This window comes from Urocitellus parryii, chromosome 8 (genome assembly GCF_045843805.1).
Source record: "Urocitellus parryii isolate mUroPar1 chromosome 8, mUroPar1.hap1, whole genome shotgun sequence".
Taxonomy (NCBI): domain Eukaryota; kingdom Metazoa; phylum Chordata; class Mammalia; order Rodentia; family Sciuridae; genus Urocitellus; species Urocitellus parryii.
In genome coordinates this window covers 127,512,275-127,527,234 of record NC_135538.1, presented here as the reverse complement: position 1 = coordinate 127,527,234, position 14,960 = coordinate 127,512,275, and the positions used below count along the sequence as shown (strand labels likewise).

Genomic DNA, 14,960 nt, shown 5'->3' with positions numbered 1-14,960 from the left:
AAAACTCTCTCTCTCTCTCTCTCTCTCCTCCTCTCTCTTAAAAAAAAAAAAAGATAAATTGCGCAAAATGTATAAATAGCTCTGTTATTTAATTTATATGTAATTTATACATTACAAAATGTATAAATAGCTCTGTTGTCCTACAATAAATGGCTCCTACTCCTGCTGTATCAACGAACACAAGTTATTCGTCACCCCCGGCTATTTTGCTGCAGCCGGACTGCGGCACTGAACCACATCCCCAGCTCTTTTTTATATTTTATTTAGAGGCAGGGTCTCACTGAGTTGCCTAGGGCCTTGCTAAATTACAGAGGCTGGCTTTGAACTCAAAATCCTACTGCCTAAGAATCCCAAACCACTAGGATTACAGGGATGTACCACAACACCAGGCTTATAGTTGTTTTTTTTTTACTTGCTAGTGAAATTCACTACTTTTTGAATCTATGGATGAATTTTTTCCTCAATTTCTGATAAATTCCTAGCTATTATGTCTTAAAGTATTACCTCACTGACATTTTTTACTCTTCTTTTATTCCTGGGTTCTAATTACATATACATCAGAATTTCTCAATTGATCCTCTATTCCTATTAATTTTTTTTATCAGTTTTTTGTGGCTGTGTAACAAAGTATCTTAAAATTCAGTAGATTAAAGCAACAATCATTTATTTGCTCAAAAGTCTATGGGATTGGCAATGTGGGAAGAGCTCAGCTGAAATATATCATCTCTTCTCTTTGTGAAGTTAACTGGGTTTACTGATTGATTTGTAGTGAGTTGGAGGTTGCCTGGGACTGACTACTCCTGGGCCTCAGTCATATATCTTACAATCGATAGAGACTATTTCCTAAGGTTCATGACTTTTTCCTCCATGTGATATCCCCAGCAGAATTGCTGACTTTCTTACATAGTAATGCTATACCAAGAAGGCAAGAGTTGAAGCCACTTGAGATCTGTGCTTGGAAGTAGTCAAACCATTGGTCAAAACAGGTTGCAAGGGCAGTTCAAATTCTAGGATTAGGGGAACAATCCATATGGGAGGATATACTGAAAGACCCTAGCCCAGTTAGCCCAGTTACCTGAGGCCAAGATATGAAATCAAGATACCGGGCTTGTCATAAACAGGCTCAGGCGCCCGGATGTGCTTTCCATATAACCGGTTGAGAAAGGACAGAGCCCCCACATCCTGAGGCATGAATGAATAAACAGGAACAGATAAGCAGGAACAGAAAGAATAGAATGCAGACCTGTGGTGTTTGGAATGCAGACCTGTGGTTTTTGGAATGCAGACCTGTACCCCCTAGGTGGCCTATATGCTAGATTTAAACAAACCAATAAGAAACCTGTTGCTTCCCACGCACGTGAAACCTGTCCCAAACCCTATAAAAATCTCTGTATCCCCAAGCCCGGTGTGCCAGTTCACCAAAGCTCCAGCTGAGGTTCTGCTGGGCACCCGCAGGTGCCTGTGTCTCAATAAACACCTCTTGCTTTTGCAGCCAGTGTTTCGTGTGATTCTCCTTGGACAGGGATACGGGGGTCTTTCATTGGACGGGGGGTCTTTCAATACAAATAATTTATAGTCATATTCATCTAAATTTATTAAAAATGTTTGTTGTATTCTAGATTAATCTTTTAGTTTCAGCTTTCAGTTTAGTAATTTTTTTCAGCTGTAGCTAATATGCTAGTAATTTTTTTCAGCTGTAGCTAATAGCTAATATGTAGTTAATATTAAGAATTTTTTAAATTAATGATTTTATCTTTACTTTTGAGGTTTATTTCTTGAGACTAAATTTTTACATAATTCTACTCACTCTTTTTGTGTACTTTGTAATCATATCCTTAATTTACTGACATATTTCCTACTTAGCTCTTCTATATTTTGTATCCATATTTTGTTTATTTTTATGTGGTGGCAGGGATTGAACCCAGTGCCTCACACTAGCTAGGTAAACTCTCTACCCCTGAGCCACAAACTCAACCTTATATTTTGAATCTTAAATATCTGTAGGTCTAAACATGACTTTTTTGTGTATCTGCTATTTCTCAAACATAGTAGTTTATTTTCTTGTGTCTGTATTGATCTTTATTGGACTTTATTTGTGATCTTAATATGAGGGAATCTTGCAGGCCTAACTTGGGGAAGTGTTTTTTTTTTTTTTTTCCAAACAGGATTTATTTTAGCCCCTGCTGAAAACTCTAGGACAAAGTTGACCATGAACCATTTCTGTCTCACTACAGGTTTGGGGCTATATAAGAGTGTCAGGCTCAGCTCCTAGGCCTCATCTGCTAGTATGATATTAAATGTTTGTGCTCATAGTGGCATTTCTGTTAGCATCTGGATTCAGGGTCTGCTCCTCTGCTAGCCAAAGTTGACCTCCTGCATTTCTTGCTCCCAATTGCTCCAGTTCCAAGGAATTTTCAGCAGTGTTGCCACATCGATAACTTTGGCTCTTGATCACTTTGACCTTAGCTTCAGGAGTTCCTAAATCACTATAGAGGCCTGGACATTGTTTTGTTTTCAGTGACATCTAAAGAATTCTCTTACCCCTTTTGAGACTAGAAATGTGTTCTATATAGAAACTAATTGCTGGGGAGTAGGAAGGTCCACTAGATTTTCTAGACAGTCATAACTGGTAAAAAAAATTTTTAAAAACAAGAGCCAAAAGAACAAATGACTGAAAATGCATACTCTTGTCATGAAAAGTGATGGGTTTTGTCTTAGTTCATTTCTAATACCTTAGACTGGATAATTTATAAAGAAAATAAATTTATTTGACCCATAGATCTGGAGACCAGGAAATCAAAGGGCTTATTGGTGCCATCTGTTTGGTATCTAATGAGGGCCTTCTGGCTATATTACAATATGTAGAGAATATCACAAGAAGAAACTGAGCAAGCTAGCTCAGATCTCTCTTTCTCTTATAAAATCATTAATGTATCATGGAAGTCCCACTCTCATGCCTTCCTTTAGTACTAATTACCTGTCAAAAGCCCCACATTCAAATTCCATTAACATATGAATTAGAGGATTAAGTTTCCAACACAGGAACTTTGGGAAGGACACATTCCAATCTTAATAGTTTTCACTAAACAAAAAGTATCAGAAATGAAATTAGAACAATAATAGGCTTAGAGAAGATTTTTGTAACAACTAAAACTTACAAGAAATTCATAAACGCTACATAAAAAGACCTCTTACAAAAAAAATAGCAAACAATAATCTAAAAATACCATCAGAAAAATAAAGAAACACAAAAGAAAATGAGCCAAGGAAAACTCAGAAAAGGTATGCCTAAATAGTTTCAATATGAAGGCATGTTGAATCTCACTAGAAGTAAGAAAAAAGAAAATTAAAGATGTTGGGAAATTTAACTTGGGTGCACTGCTGGCAATAGATAAATTATTGTGGCTGTACAACAATTAATGTTGCCATACTTTGTGCAATGAAGTATGTATACTAGTTTCATATGATTGCTGTAACAAATTAACATAAGCTTGGATACTTAAAACTATGCATATTTATTCTTTTACAGTTTTAAAGGTCAGAAATCCAAAAACAATCTCATGAAAGCAAAAATCTAGGTTTTGCTGGGGCCACACTCCCTCCAGAAGTATAGTGAAGAATCTGCTTCTTTGGCTTTTCCAATTCTGAGAGCTGTGTTGATTGCATCCCTGGTTAGTGGTTGTTTTCTCCATCTTCAAAGTCAGCAGTGCAGCATCTTGCTTCAATCCACATGAAAGGCGAGTGACTCACCAGAGACAGAGATTCAACCAAGAGATTTTATTGGGGGTCTGCCCAAAGGAGAGGCAGAAAGCAGAGAGAGGAGAGGAGGGGGCAGAGAGAGACAGAAAGGGTAGAGAGAGGAGAGAAAGAAGAGGAAGAGGGCAGAGAGATAGAAGAGAGTGTGTGCTTACAAGCTTGACTTAAGAAGGGTTGCATAGGGGATGTGGCGGGTGCTGATTGGCTGAGTGACTCAGAAACAGGGAGCAGACACTGTGTCCTGTGGGGATTGGGAGGAAACCTTTGAATTTGGCGCTCTTGGCTTGGAGCCCTTTGGAGAGGAGGGGGAGGGGTAAGGGATTTCATGATGTTCTCCTGAGAAGAGGGAGTCTCCCACACACCCAACACCACAGGTCGCCTTTTGCTCTACTTCTCTCTTATGAAGATACGTGTGAATATGTTTAAGGCACATCTAGTCAGTATAATTTTCCTATCTCAAAATCATTGACTTAATCACATCTATGCTTTCTTTTACCACATGTTCCAGGGATTAGCACCTGGATATCTTTGGGGGCCATTATTTCACTTACCAAAGTATGTAAATTTTTGGACCCAGTAATATTAAGTCCTAGGTATACCTCTCATTGAAATTCTCCCTCAGATTGTTAGGGGAAACTTGACTTTGATGCTTACTGTAAAAAGGCACAATGTATATTTTTAAAGTCTTAAATCTGGTCCTTAGCCTTATTGTCAGTCAACTTTCTGTCATTAGAACACAATACCTGAGATGATCAACTTATAAAGAGTTAAGATTTATTTTGGCTCAATGTTTGGGAGGTCCAGTCCATAATCAATTGACATTGTTTCAGGTCTGTAGCAAGGCAAGAGCGCAAGACTGGAGCACAAGACACATAGAACTGCTCAACTAATAGCCAGGAAATAAAAAGAAGAAGAGGAAGAGCCTACTGCTCCATAATCCCCTTCAAGGACACATGCCAATTCCCTAAGGAGCTCCTACTGCCACTTACTTTTCAAAGGTTCCACTATCTCCCAGTATCACCACAAACTGAAGATCAAGCATTTAGCACATGAGCCTTTGGAGTACAATCAAGATCCAAACTATAGAAGCCTTCTTCTTTTTCTCTTATCTCTTTTCATTTTATCTTTTTTTTTTTTAATTTTTTTTTTTTTTAATATTTATTTTTTAGTTCTCGGCGGACACAACATCTTTGTTGGTATGTGGTGCTGAGGATCGAACCCGGGCCGCACGCATGCCAGGCGAGCGCGCTACCGCTTGAGCCACATCCCCAGCCCCATCTCTTTTCATTTTAAATATTACTCATTTGTATTGAAAAACAAAAATAAAACCCCAGAATATCTAGGCTAAGCATTGCCACTAATTTTGATTTTCAATCCTTTCTGAGCGTTGTTTTTCCATTCTCGTATCTTTTTCCTTCCTACTTTTGCTTATCAGTAAAGAGCAAGTTTTACCTGCTTTTATAGGCTAAAAGATGCTTTTGTTTATTTTTTTTCACAAGGAATTTATCATATCTTAGTTATTCAAGAGCAGTGAGCTTGTTGCCCTAATAGCACTTGTAAAGGAAAAGTGTTTAGAGAACATTTTTTTTTTTCTGTGAGAGAATTCATTTTAAAAAGGGACCATTTATTTCCATATGGTTCTCCTTCCACTGTCAGAGATCCCTGTGGGCAGATATTTCAGTTTCTGAGCTGGAAAAGATGTGCCAATCAAAAGGATATTTATGGCTTCTTCCAAGTTAAGAAGCCCCAATTTAATACAAACAATAAAAGTAAAAATAGCCACTGAATAATAAAGACACTTCATACCAGGCCCCAAGCAAAGCAACTTGTGTACATTTCTTCTATAAACCTCACAACAATCCTGAAAATAGGTATTATTGTTTACAGTTCAATGTGAAGAAATTGAGATTTTAAGAAATTAAATAATTTGTCCAATCTAGAAAGCTAAGAAGTCTCCAAGGCCATTATAACTCCAAATGTGGCAAACTTCAGTATGTATAAACAAGTTTAAAACATTGCCTCCCTTTTTGTCCTAGACTTATGTTCTCTATTGCAAAACCCAAATGGTGTTTGCCCCAAAGAAATATTTAACACTGGGTTTTATTGAAGTTTCTTTACCATAAAGTAAAATTGCTCAGCACAGCTCTAGGCAGGAAAAAGAGATCTCTTTTGCTCCTGAGTTCTCTTTTGTGTGTCCTTAAAAAATTACTGAGTACAGAATTTAAAATGAGTAGAAATTGCAAAGGGGAATAAGCATATTTATAGAATATTACTCGGTGCAGAGTGTGGAATAGAAATTAGGCCTATCAATAGTGGTTCTGATGGTGGTATTGAGCACCTTCAAGATGAGACGGTAGCATTTTTTTCTTCTTCTTTTAGTTGTAGATGGACAAAATACCTTTATTTTATTTATTTATTTTTATTTGGTGCTGAGGATTGAACCCAGTGCTTCACACATGCTAGACAAGAACTCTACCACTGAGCTACAACCCTAGCCCTAGCATTTGGTTTTGAGAGCATTTTAGGAGGAGGCAATTAAAATAAAAAGGAACCAGATATCATTCTTCATTACTTTGTCTTTTCCTGAAGGGCAGAACAGAAAGAAAAGAAAGGGAGAAAAGAAAAATACGCACTAATGTAAAAGCACTACAATGAGTTTAGATCACAATTTTCTACTATTTGAAAGTACAAACTTCTTTAGACATACATCTGTTCCTTGGTCCCTGAGGGATATTAGCTCCAGGAGCACTATCAAGAGTAAAATCCATTGATATCCAAGTCCTTTTATTAAAAAACTTTTTGCATAAAACCCAAGATGCACATCCTCCCATATTTTTTTTCTCCCATATACAGACACAATTTTCCTCTAATATATATTCAATGCACTGTTGAGTCCATGGATACAGAACCCATGGATATGGAAAGCTGGCTATATTTATGTTTGTGGAGGAAAAAGGACTCGCCCTTACTCCTACTTGTTTTGAAAAGGATGTACCAGGCCAGGGGAAAAAAAATCAGCTGGAGAAAAATAATTCCCAGCCCAAATTCTCACCGTGATTACTCTCATCTATATGTGCTTGTAGGAGGCCCCATGTTAGTTGTGTACTTACTGGACATGACAATAGACACAGTCTAGGAGAAAGTAAAGTTAAAAAGTACACAAGAAATAATGGGGGCATTTCAAATACCAAAACTGCTTTGAAGGGACATTAGTCAAATATAAGACTACTTGAGCACCAAAATATTTGTGTATAGAAATCAATCATAAACTATTAAAAATAGGAATCTAGGGCCAGGGATGTGGCTCAAGCGGTAGCACACTCGCCTGGCATGCGCTGGGCGCTGGGTTCGATCCTCAGCATCACATACAAAATAAAGATGTTGTGTCCACCGAAAACTAAAAAATAAATATTTAAAAAAAATAAAAATTAAAATAGGGATCCATACAAATGATAAATTGATAAATGAAGAAATATATGAAAAAGAAACTGGAACTCATGCTTAGAGCAACAAACCAACCTAGCAAGAGAGATGGAATTGGAAGATGAACCATCATTGGTTTGAACAGTGATATTAAATCTAGGGAAAAATTTTGATGGGGAGTAGGATATTTGCAATCTTAAATTGTCTCCTCATATAGCAGTGATCAAAATTAACTCCACCTATGAGGGACAGACAGATTTCCCCTGCTTTCAGGTATTATACTGCAAAAAGTACACAAAATTATTTACAGAGTATTCCAGTGGGGGATGCATAACCTGAGCCTAATTTTAAAAAAATATATCAAACTTAAAATGAAAGATAATATATTAAAAACAGGAAATAAAAATAATATTTTCCAATGACATCTCAATGTCATTAAAGACAAAGATATGTTCTAGATTAAGGACAACTAAAAAGACTGGACAATTAAATGCAATACGAAGTCCTACACTAGATCCAGCACTTGAGGGGGAAATCAAGTTAATTGGTGAACTTGGAATGCTGACTACAGATTAAATACAGTTATTGTACCAAGGTTACATTTACAAAACTTCATAATAGTATTGTGTGGGAACAGAGAGCAAGTAAATGATAAAGCAAATGGGGTAAAATACCAACAATAGCTAAATATGAGTAAAAAGCATATTCATACATTTATGCTATTTTTAAAAAACTTTTTAGTAAATCTGAAATTGTTTCAAAGAGAGAGAATGAGAAATTTTGCTCCAAGTGCCCCAAAAGCCAACGGCTGTGAATTTAGGCGAGCCAAGCCTGCTCTTCAAAATACAGAAAACGTTTTCCACAGAAAATCTAAGGAGCCAGTAATTCTTCATAGCTCCCGGGTTTTCTAAGGACTAGTTGCCTGGAAATAGAAGTCAACCCTGCCCTAATCTGATCATCAAATGTTCACTTTTAACATCCGCTTCCCAACCCGCCCACGCTAGCTCGGTTTAGCAACCAACCAACCAGGTTTTTGCAGAAAGTAAAGGCAGCTCCGGACGTAATGTCCCTCACTGGGCTGCAAGTTTCCAGTTGGTCCAATGATTGATTCGGGACATCTTGAGTTTATAGGGACATCCCCTGCTGTCAGCATGGAACGTTCAGTATACATGGTGGCTTCTGAATACCGAGACGATTTGAAGGTCTTTGTTCCGAGATGGACAGTGCTCGGTGCCAGGATTGGAGCGCGGTAAACTAGGACCCCTTTGCAGTCACCCCAGCACAGCTACCTGTTTTGGCTTCTAGGGGCCTTAAAGTTGGTCCCGAGGAAGTAACAACAATGTTTCCTTTCAGACTCCTTCCTCTGGAATCTCATTTTGTTGTTTTCTTCAGATGCTGCTGTATAGAAACCAGCTCCACTCTTCATAAATGGGATAGTTTTTTCCACGTTTCCCTCGCAATTTATCAAAATCTTTTAGAGGTAAAGATATAATGATTATAAATGATAAAAGGACTACAAGCACCTTGCCGGCTGGGGGTGTAGCTCAGTGGTAGAGCGCGTGCTTAGCATGCACGAGGTCCTGGGTTCAATCCCCAGCACCTCCACTGTCTTTAAAGCGCTTAGGTTTCTGATCAGAGCGCTTACCATTTCACTTCTGCTGAACAGTACTGCGTGTTCTTTCATAACAGCCTATGTTTTCTTGTAGTATCCAGTAATGTCCTGGACCCTATGTCACATACTTTTGAAAATTAGTTAATTGGCCTGGTTTCTTTGGTTTCCATACTAGAGATAATGCTGGACAGTAGAAAGGGAAAAAGATAAAATAACAGATCCATAGTGTCATTCACTTTTTAATTTTATTCTGAAGCATTCTTGGAGCAAAGAACACCTTGTAAGTATACAAGAAAAAATGAACAAAAACTAAAACCTTACTATTTATTTCTTTTGAGCTCTTGACCACTTCATAGGTTACATTTTCTCAAATGGATGGATGTGTAAGCAATGGTCCTGTTATTACTGTGGAGTAGAAAACATAAGAAAGACAATACAGTGTTGCCAGTCATAACAAGCAGTGCGTGCCAAGCCTAAAATGAATGATACAGATAAGACTGGGTGAATGAATTCAGAACTATAGTCACTTTGCTGAAATAACAGTGGGAGTGTGACAGACCAAAGCATCTGAATAGCTTTCTTTTTTTATTTTTAAATTTCTCATTCAAGAACATTTCAATCAAAATAAATAACATTTATTTGGGGCTCATTTTAGAAATAACTTGACTAAGTACTACTGCTCCCCCAAAACAAACAAGTATCCCACAACATTTTTATGTGTTAACCAATCCAAAAATCAAAGCTGATTTCTCTAGGACAGAGCTAATCTAAATTATTGTAAGATTTTGGTACTGGGAATTGAGCCCATGGAACTATGTCCCCAGTCCCCTTTTTAAATTTTTTTTCTTCATACTTTTTATTTTGAGACAGGATATATCTTAAGTTGCTAAAGATCTTGCTAAATGCTGTCCTTGAACTTGTGATCATTCTGTTCTGGCCTCCCCAGTATCTGAGCGGGGATTACAGGTGTCGTACTACTGTACCAGAGTTTTTGTGAGTTTTTTGGGTTTTTTAAAATAAATTCTTTGTAATATATATTGCTCAGAGGTTGTTTCTGCTTTGTGGTACTAGGGTTCCAGCCCAGAGCCTGGTAAACAAAATCACTCTACCACTAAGCTGTATATTCCCAGTCCTTTTTAAAATTTTTATTTTGAAACTACATATTACTAAATTGCCCAGGATGGTCTGGAACCTGGAACCCACTTCAGCTTCCTGGGTAGAACTAAGCTGGGATTATAGTATGTGCTACTGCACCTGGCTGTTCATAGATTTTTATGGTGTGCTCTACCTATTTAAGTCTCCGTAAGGTATTTTATGACCAAATAGATTAAAATAATTTTCATAACAAGATAAGGATATCTGTTATCTTCACTACTTCTTTGTGTTGTGTTGGAGGTTTTAGCCAAAGCATTTAAACATGAAAAAGACCATTTCCTTTAGGTAAAATTTCACATGGTTAAAAAGCGAGGCAGCCACACATCATGTGTTCCTTGATGAAGTAAAATAGAACAAATCCAGGATCACCAATGAAATATTTGTGTTAAAAAAGTAACTTTAGGGCTGGGGTTGTGGCTCAGCAGTAGAGTGCTTGCCTAGCACATGAGAGGCCCTAGGTTTGATCCTCAGCACCACATAAAAAGAGAGAGAGAGAGAGAGAGAGAGAGAGAGAGAGAGAAACTTACATAATAAAAAACATGAAACCATTTATTTATGACATATGTTGGAAATACAGGAATATATTTAATAACATCATTAGGATGCAATCAGCCAAATCCATGGAAAATTCTCTTGGACAAACTGAACCTCAAAAACTAAATGGTGTTGGCCAAGCCGGTCTCCCGTCAGCCTAGGTTCTCTGTGCTCTGTCGGTGGCAATGACGGTGAAAACCGAGGCTGCTAGAGGCACCCTCACTTACTCCAGAATGAGGGGAATGGTAGCGATTCTCATCGCTTTCATGAAACAGAGGAGGATGGGCCTGAACGACTTTATTCAGAAGATTGCCAATAACTCCTATGCGTGCAAACACCCTGAAGTTCAGTCCATTTTGAAAATCTCCCAACCTCAGGAGCCCGAGCTTATGAATGCCAACCCTTCTCCTCCACCAAGTCCTTCTCAGCAAATCAACCTTGGTCCATCATCCAATCCTCATGCTAAACCATCTGACTTTCACTTCTTGAAAGTAATTGGGAAGGGCAGTTTTGGAAAGGTTCTTCTAGCAAGACACAAGGCAGAAGAAGCATTTTATGCAGTCAAAGTTTTGCAGAAGAAAGCAATCCTGAAAAAGAAGGAGGAGAAGCATATTATGTCGGAGCGGAATGTTCTACTGAAGAATGTGAAACACCCTTTCCTGGTGGGCCTTCACTTCTCTTTCCAGACTGCCGACAAACTGTACTTTGTCCTAGACTACATTAATGGAGGAGAGCTATTCTACCATCTTCAGAGGGAGCGCTGCTTCCTTGAACCACGGGCTCGATTCTATGCTGCTGAAATAGCCAGTGCCTTGGGTTACCTGCACTCTCTGAACATTGTTTATAGAGACTTAAAACCAGAGAATATTTTGCTAGATTCACAGGGACACATTGTCCTTACTGACTTTGGACTCTGCAAGGAAAATATTGAACACAATGGCACGACATCCACCTTCTGTGGCACACCTGAGTATCTTGCACCCGAAGTACTTCATAAGCAGCCTTACGACAGGACGGTGGATTGGTGGTGCCTGGGGGCTGTTTTATACGAGATGCTGTATGGCCTGCCTCCTTTTTACAGCCGAAACACAGCTGAGATGTACGATAACATTCTGAACAAGCCCCTCCAGTTGAAACCAAATATCACAAATTCTGCAAGACATCTCCTGGAGGGACTCCTGCAGAAGGACAGGACAAAGAGGCTCGGTGCCAAGGACGACTTTATGGAGATTAAGAATCACGTCTTCTTCTCTCTGATTAACTGGGATGATCTCATTAATAAGAAGATAACGCCCCCTTTTAACCCAAATGTGAGTGGACCCAGCGACCTGCGGCATTTTGATCCTGAGTTTACCGAAGAACCTGTCCCCAACTCCATCGGCAGGTCCCCTGACAGCATCCTCATCACAGCCAGCGTGAAGGAAGCTGCTGAGGCATTCCTGGGCTTTTCATATGCACCTCCCATGGACTCTTTCCTCTGAACAGTCTTAGGGGTGGTTTTGAAGGATTTCATGTGTGTTTTAAATGTTTTAGTTAGCCTTTGGGCAGAGCTGCCAGCTGACAGGACATCTTAAAAGAGAGAATTTGCACATCTCTGGAAGCTTGGCAATCCTGTTGCACACTGTTTGCTGGAAGCTTTTCAAAGAGCACACCCTCCTCTCAGTGAGCTCGTGAGGTTTTCATTTTTATCCTTCCTTCCAACGTGGTGCTATCTCTGAAATGAGCATTAGCGTGCCACCCTAGACAGATGCAACGATCTCATTAGGAGGAAGATGCTGATCTAAGAAGGATCTTCTGTGGGTCTGTCTAGGCTGTGATAAGGAATATTCTGAAATGTGCCTTTTCTGCTGAGATCGTGTTAGCTCCAAAGCTTTTCCTATCGCAGAGTGTTTCAGTTCTTTATTTTTCCTTGTGGATATACTATGTGAACAATGGTATGAGTGTGGTATGCCTGATCATAGATGGATTTTGTTATAAGCATCAATGTGACACTTGCAGGACACTACAATGTGGGACATTGTTTGTTTCTTCCATATTTGGAAGATAAATTTTATGTGTAGACTGTTTTTTTTTGTAAGATATTGTTAATAACTAAACTTTATTGAAATGGTCTTGCAATGACTTGCATCCAGATGCTTAAAAGAAAGCATTGCTGCTACAAATATTTCTATTTTTAGAAAGGGTTTTTATGGACCAATGCCCCAGTTGTTGAAACCGTTTGGTGTTTTCATTGTTTAAAATGTCACCTGTAAAATGGGCATTATTTATGTGGTTTTTTTTTTTGCATTCCTGATAATTGTATGTATTGTATAAAGAAGGTCTGTACATTGGGTTATAACACTAGTATATTTAAACTTACAGGCTTATTTGTAATGTAAACCACCATTTTAATGTACTGTAATTAACATGGTTATAATATGTACAATCCCTTCTTCCTACCACACAACTTTTTTTGTGTGCAATGAACCAATTTTGGTTTGCAATAAAACCTTGAAAAATATTTACAAAAAAAAAAAAAAAAAAAAAAAAAAACTAAATGGCATGGGAAAAAAGAAAAAGGTGGAACTGATTTAGTTTAAGTGACATATAAGGAGAATGACAGACAAATATGACATGGTTGATTTTTTTTTTTTTTTGTGGTGCTGAGGATTGAACCCAGGGCCTTATAAATGTGGAGCAAGTTATTTCCCTAGCCCATGATTAAGTCTTGATTTAAATAAAATAGGGAAAGGAACAATTGAACAGGAACTGAGCATTAGATTAAGGAAGTTTTGTTCATGTGTTGTGATATTAATGTGATAGTATTAAAAATGTTTATGATTATAAGTTAACATTAATTTATGGATGAAATTTATATTAACTTAAGAGTGGGTTCGAGTAGCCACAGGATAAGGCCTGGTCCCATAAGACTGCTTCCCACTTCAGATGTCATTTTCCAGTCTCAAGTTCTGACCCGTGCTTCTGGCCAATCAGCTATAAATTGTGTGTTCCCATGACCCACTGCTCAGGTTGGATTAATTTGCTAGAGTGGGTCACAGAGCACAGGGAAACACTTTCCTTACATTTATCTATTTATTATATAAAGGATGTTACAAGGGATAGAGATGAATAGTCAGAATAAGAAATGCATAGAGCTAGGGATGGGAAGGGGCACAGAATTTCCATGCCCTCTCCTGCTATTCACCCTCTGCATCTCCACATGTTCAATAATCCAGAAGCCTCTGAATTCTGTCCTTTTGGATTTTTAAGGCTTTATTTTGTAGGCATCATTGATTAAATCATTAGCTATTTATGATCAATTCAACATTCAGACCCTTGCTGAACTCCCCAGAAGCTAGGAAGTGAGCCTGAAATTTCCAAGATTCGAATCAGATGATTGGTTCCCTTGGCAACCAGCCTCCATCCTGAGAAAGATTCTCCTAGCGAACCATCTACAGAGGTTTCATCAGCTCTACTGGGGATATATATCTTATTTTGCTATTGTATTTTATTATATCACAATATCATAGTGGTAGATCCTTAACATACCATGCATTCATTAGAAACAATGAATAACATATACACATGGCAAAACACCATGTTTAAAGGGAAAGAAATACATTGATTCATATAAGTGGCTGGAAGTATATAAAATTAAAATATATTCACAAAGTAATATGTCACAAGAAAACATATACATAAAATGATGTATTAAACACATTCAAATTATTGCATATGGTGGTAGGAGTCTGAGACAAGAAAGGGAAAGTGGGATTAAAAAAAGGAACATATGAATGTAGTTAACTCCAGGCAAATAATGTCAGAATTGGATTGAAATATAGGACACCCAGCTGGAGAAGTGATCAGTGTTCTCATCAGTAGGGAAAAACCCACACACATCTAGGCTACGAAAGGTGTAGCCTTCTGTGTTGTATTGACTGTTAGAGAAAGAAGTTACTTTTTCCCTACATCTTATTCACATTGTACCTTCAGGGATAGGCACTAGAGTGCCTCCAATTCCCTTTAAATATGATGAAAGTTGCAAAAAAAATCTTTCAACATGTCCCTGTTCAGATATGTGTAAGAATTTTCTTAGAATTCCCATATTCATAGGAGGATAGTGGCTTGGTGTCACAGATTAGATTCTCTGGAAAGCAGACCTGGAGGTGGACTTGAATGTGCAGGTTGTTTATCAAGAAGTAACTTCAGGATCCATATCTATGGAAAGCAGGGAGCAGACACAAACTGAGAAGAGGAAGATGTCAAGCTAGGGTGCAAGCCTGGTAGCCTCAACAAACACCTTGGGGATTTCTGAAGCTAAAACCACCCATCTGAGTCTCTTTGGGGCCTTCTCACTGCTCCTTCAGTCATTTGATGTGGGTTGCCTTGAAAGCTAAGGCAACCCCTGAAGGCCCTGACAGCTGCAGGTTGCTGAGGCAACAAGTCCTTCCTTGAAGGTGAATCTGAGTGGGCACTTTTTGTTCACTGCAGTTGGTCATGG

General features: G+C 38.3%; 1 protein-coding gene and 1 non-coding gene across 2 annotated transcripts; both read left to right on the top strand.

Moving 5' to 3' along the window:
* Nucleotides 1-8,712: 8,712 nt before the first annotated feature.
* Trnaa-agc (transfer RNA alanine (anticodon AGC)) lies at nt 8,713-8,784 on the top strand. Its single transcript has one exon. It is a non-coding gene; the product is annotated as a tRNA-Ala (tRNA).
* Nucleotides 8,785-10,622: 1,838 nt separating this feature from the next.
* LOC144256540 (serine/threonine-protein kinase Sgk1) lies at nt 10,623-12,980 on the top strand. Its single transcript, XM_077801654.1, has one exon. It carries the CDS (start codon nt 10,666-10,668, stop codon nt 11,959-11,961), a length of 1,296 nt encoding a protein of 431 aa, XP_077657780.1. The 5' UTR covers nt 10,623-10,665; the 3' UTR covers nt 11,962-12,980.
* The last annotated feature ends 1,980 nt before the right edge of the window (nt 12,981-14,960 follow it).

What these genes read in the sequence shown, in the direction of transcription:
- LOC144256540 (XM_077801654.1), top strand. Translation starts at nt 10,666, where the DNA reads ATGACGGTGAAAACCGAGGCTGCTAGAGGCACCCTCACTTACTCCAGA.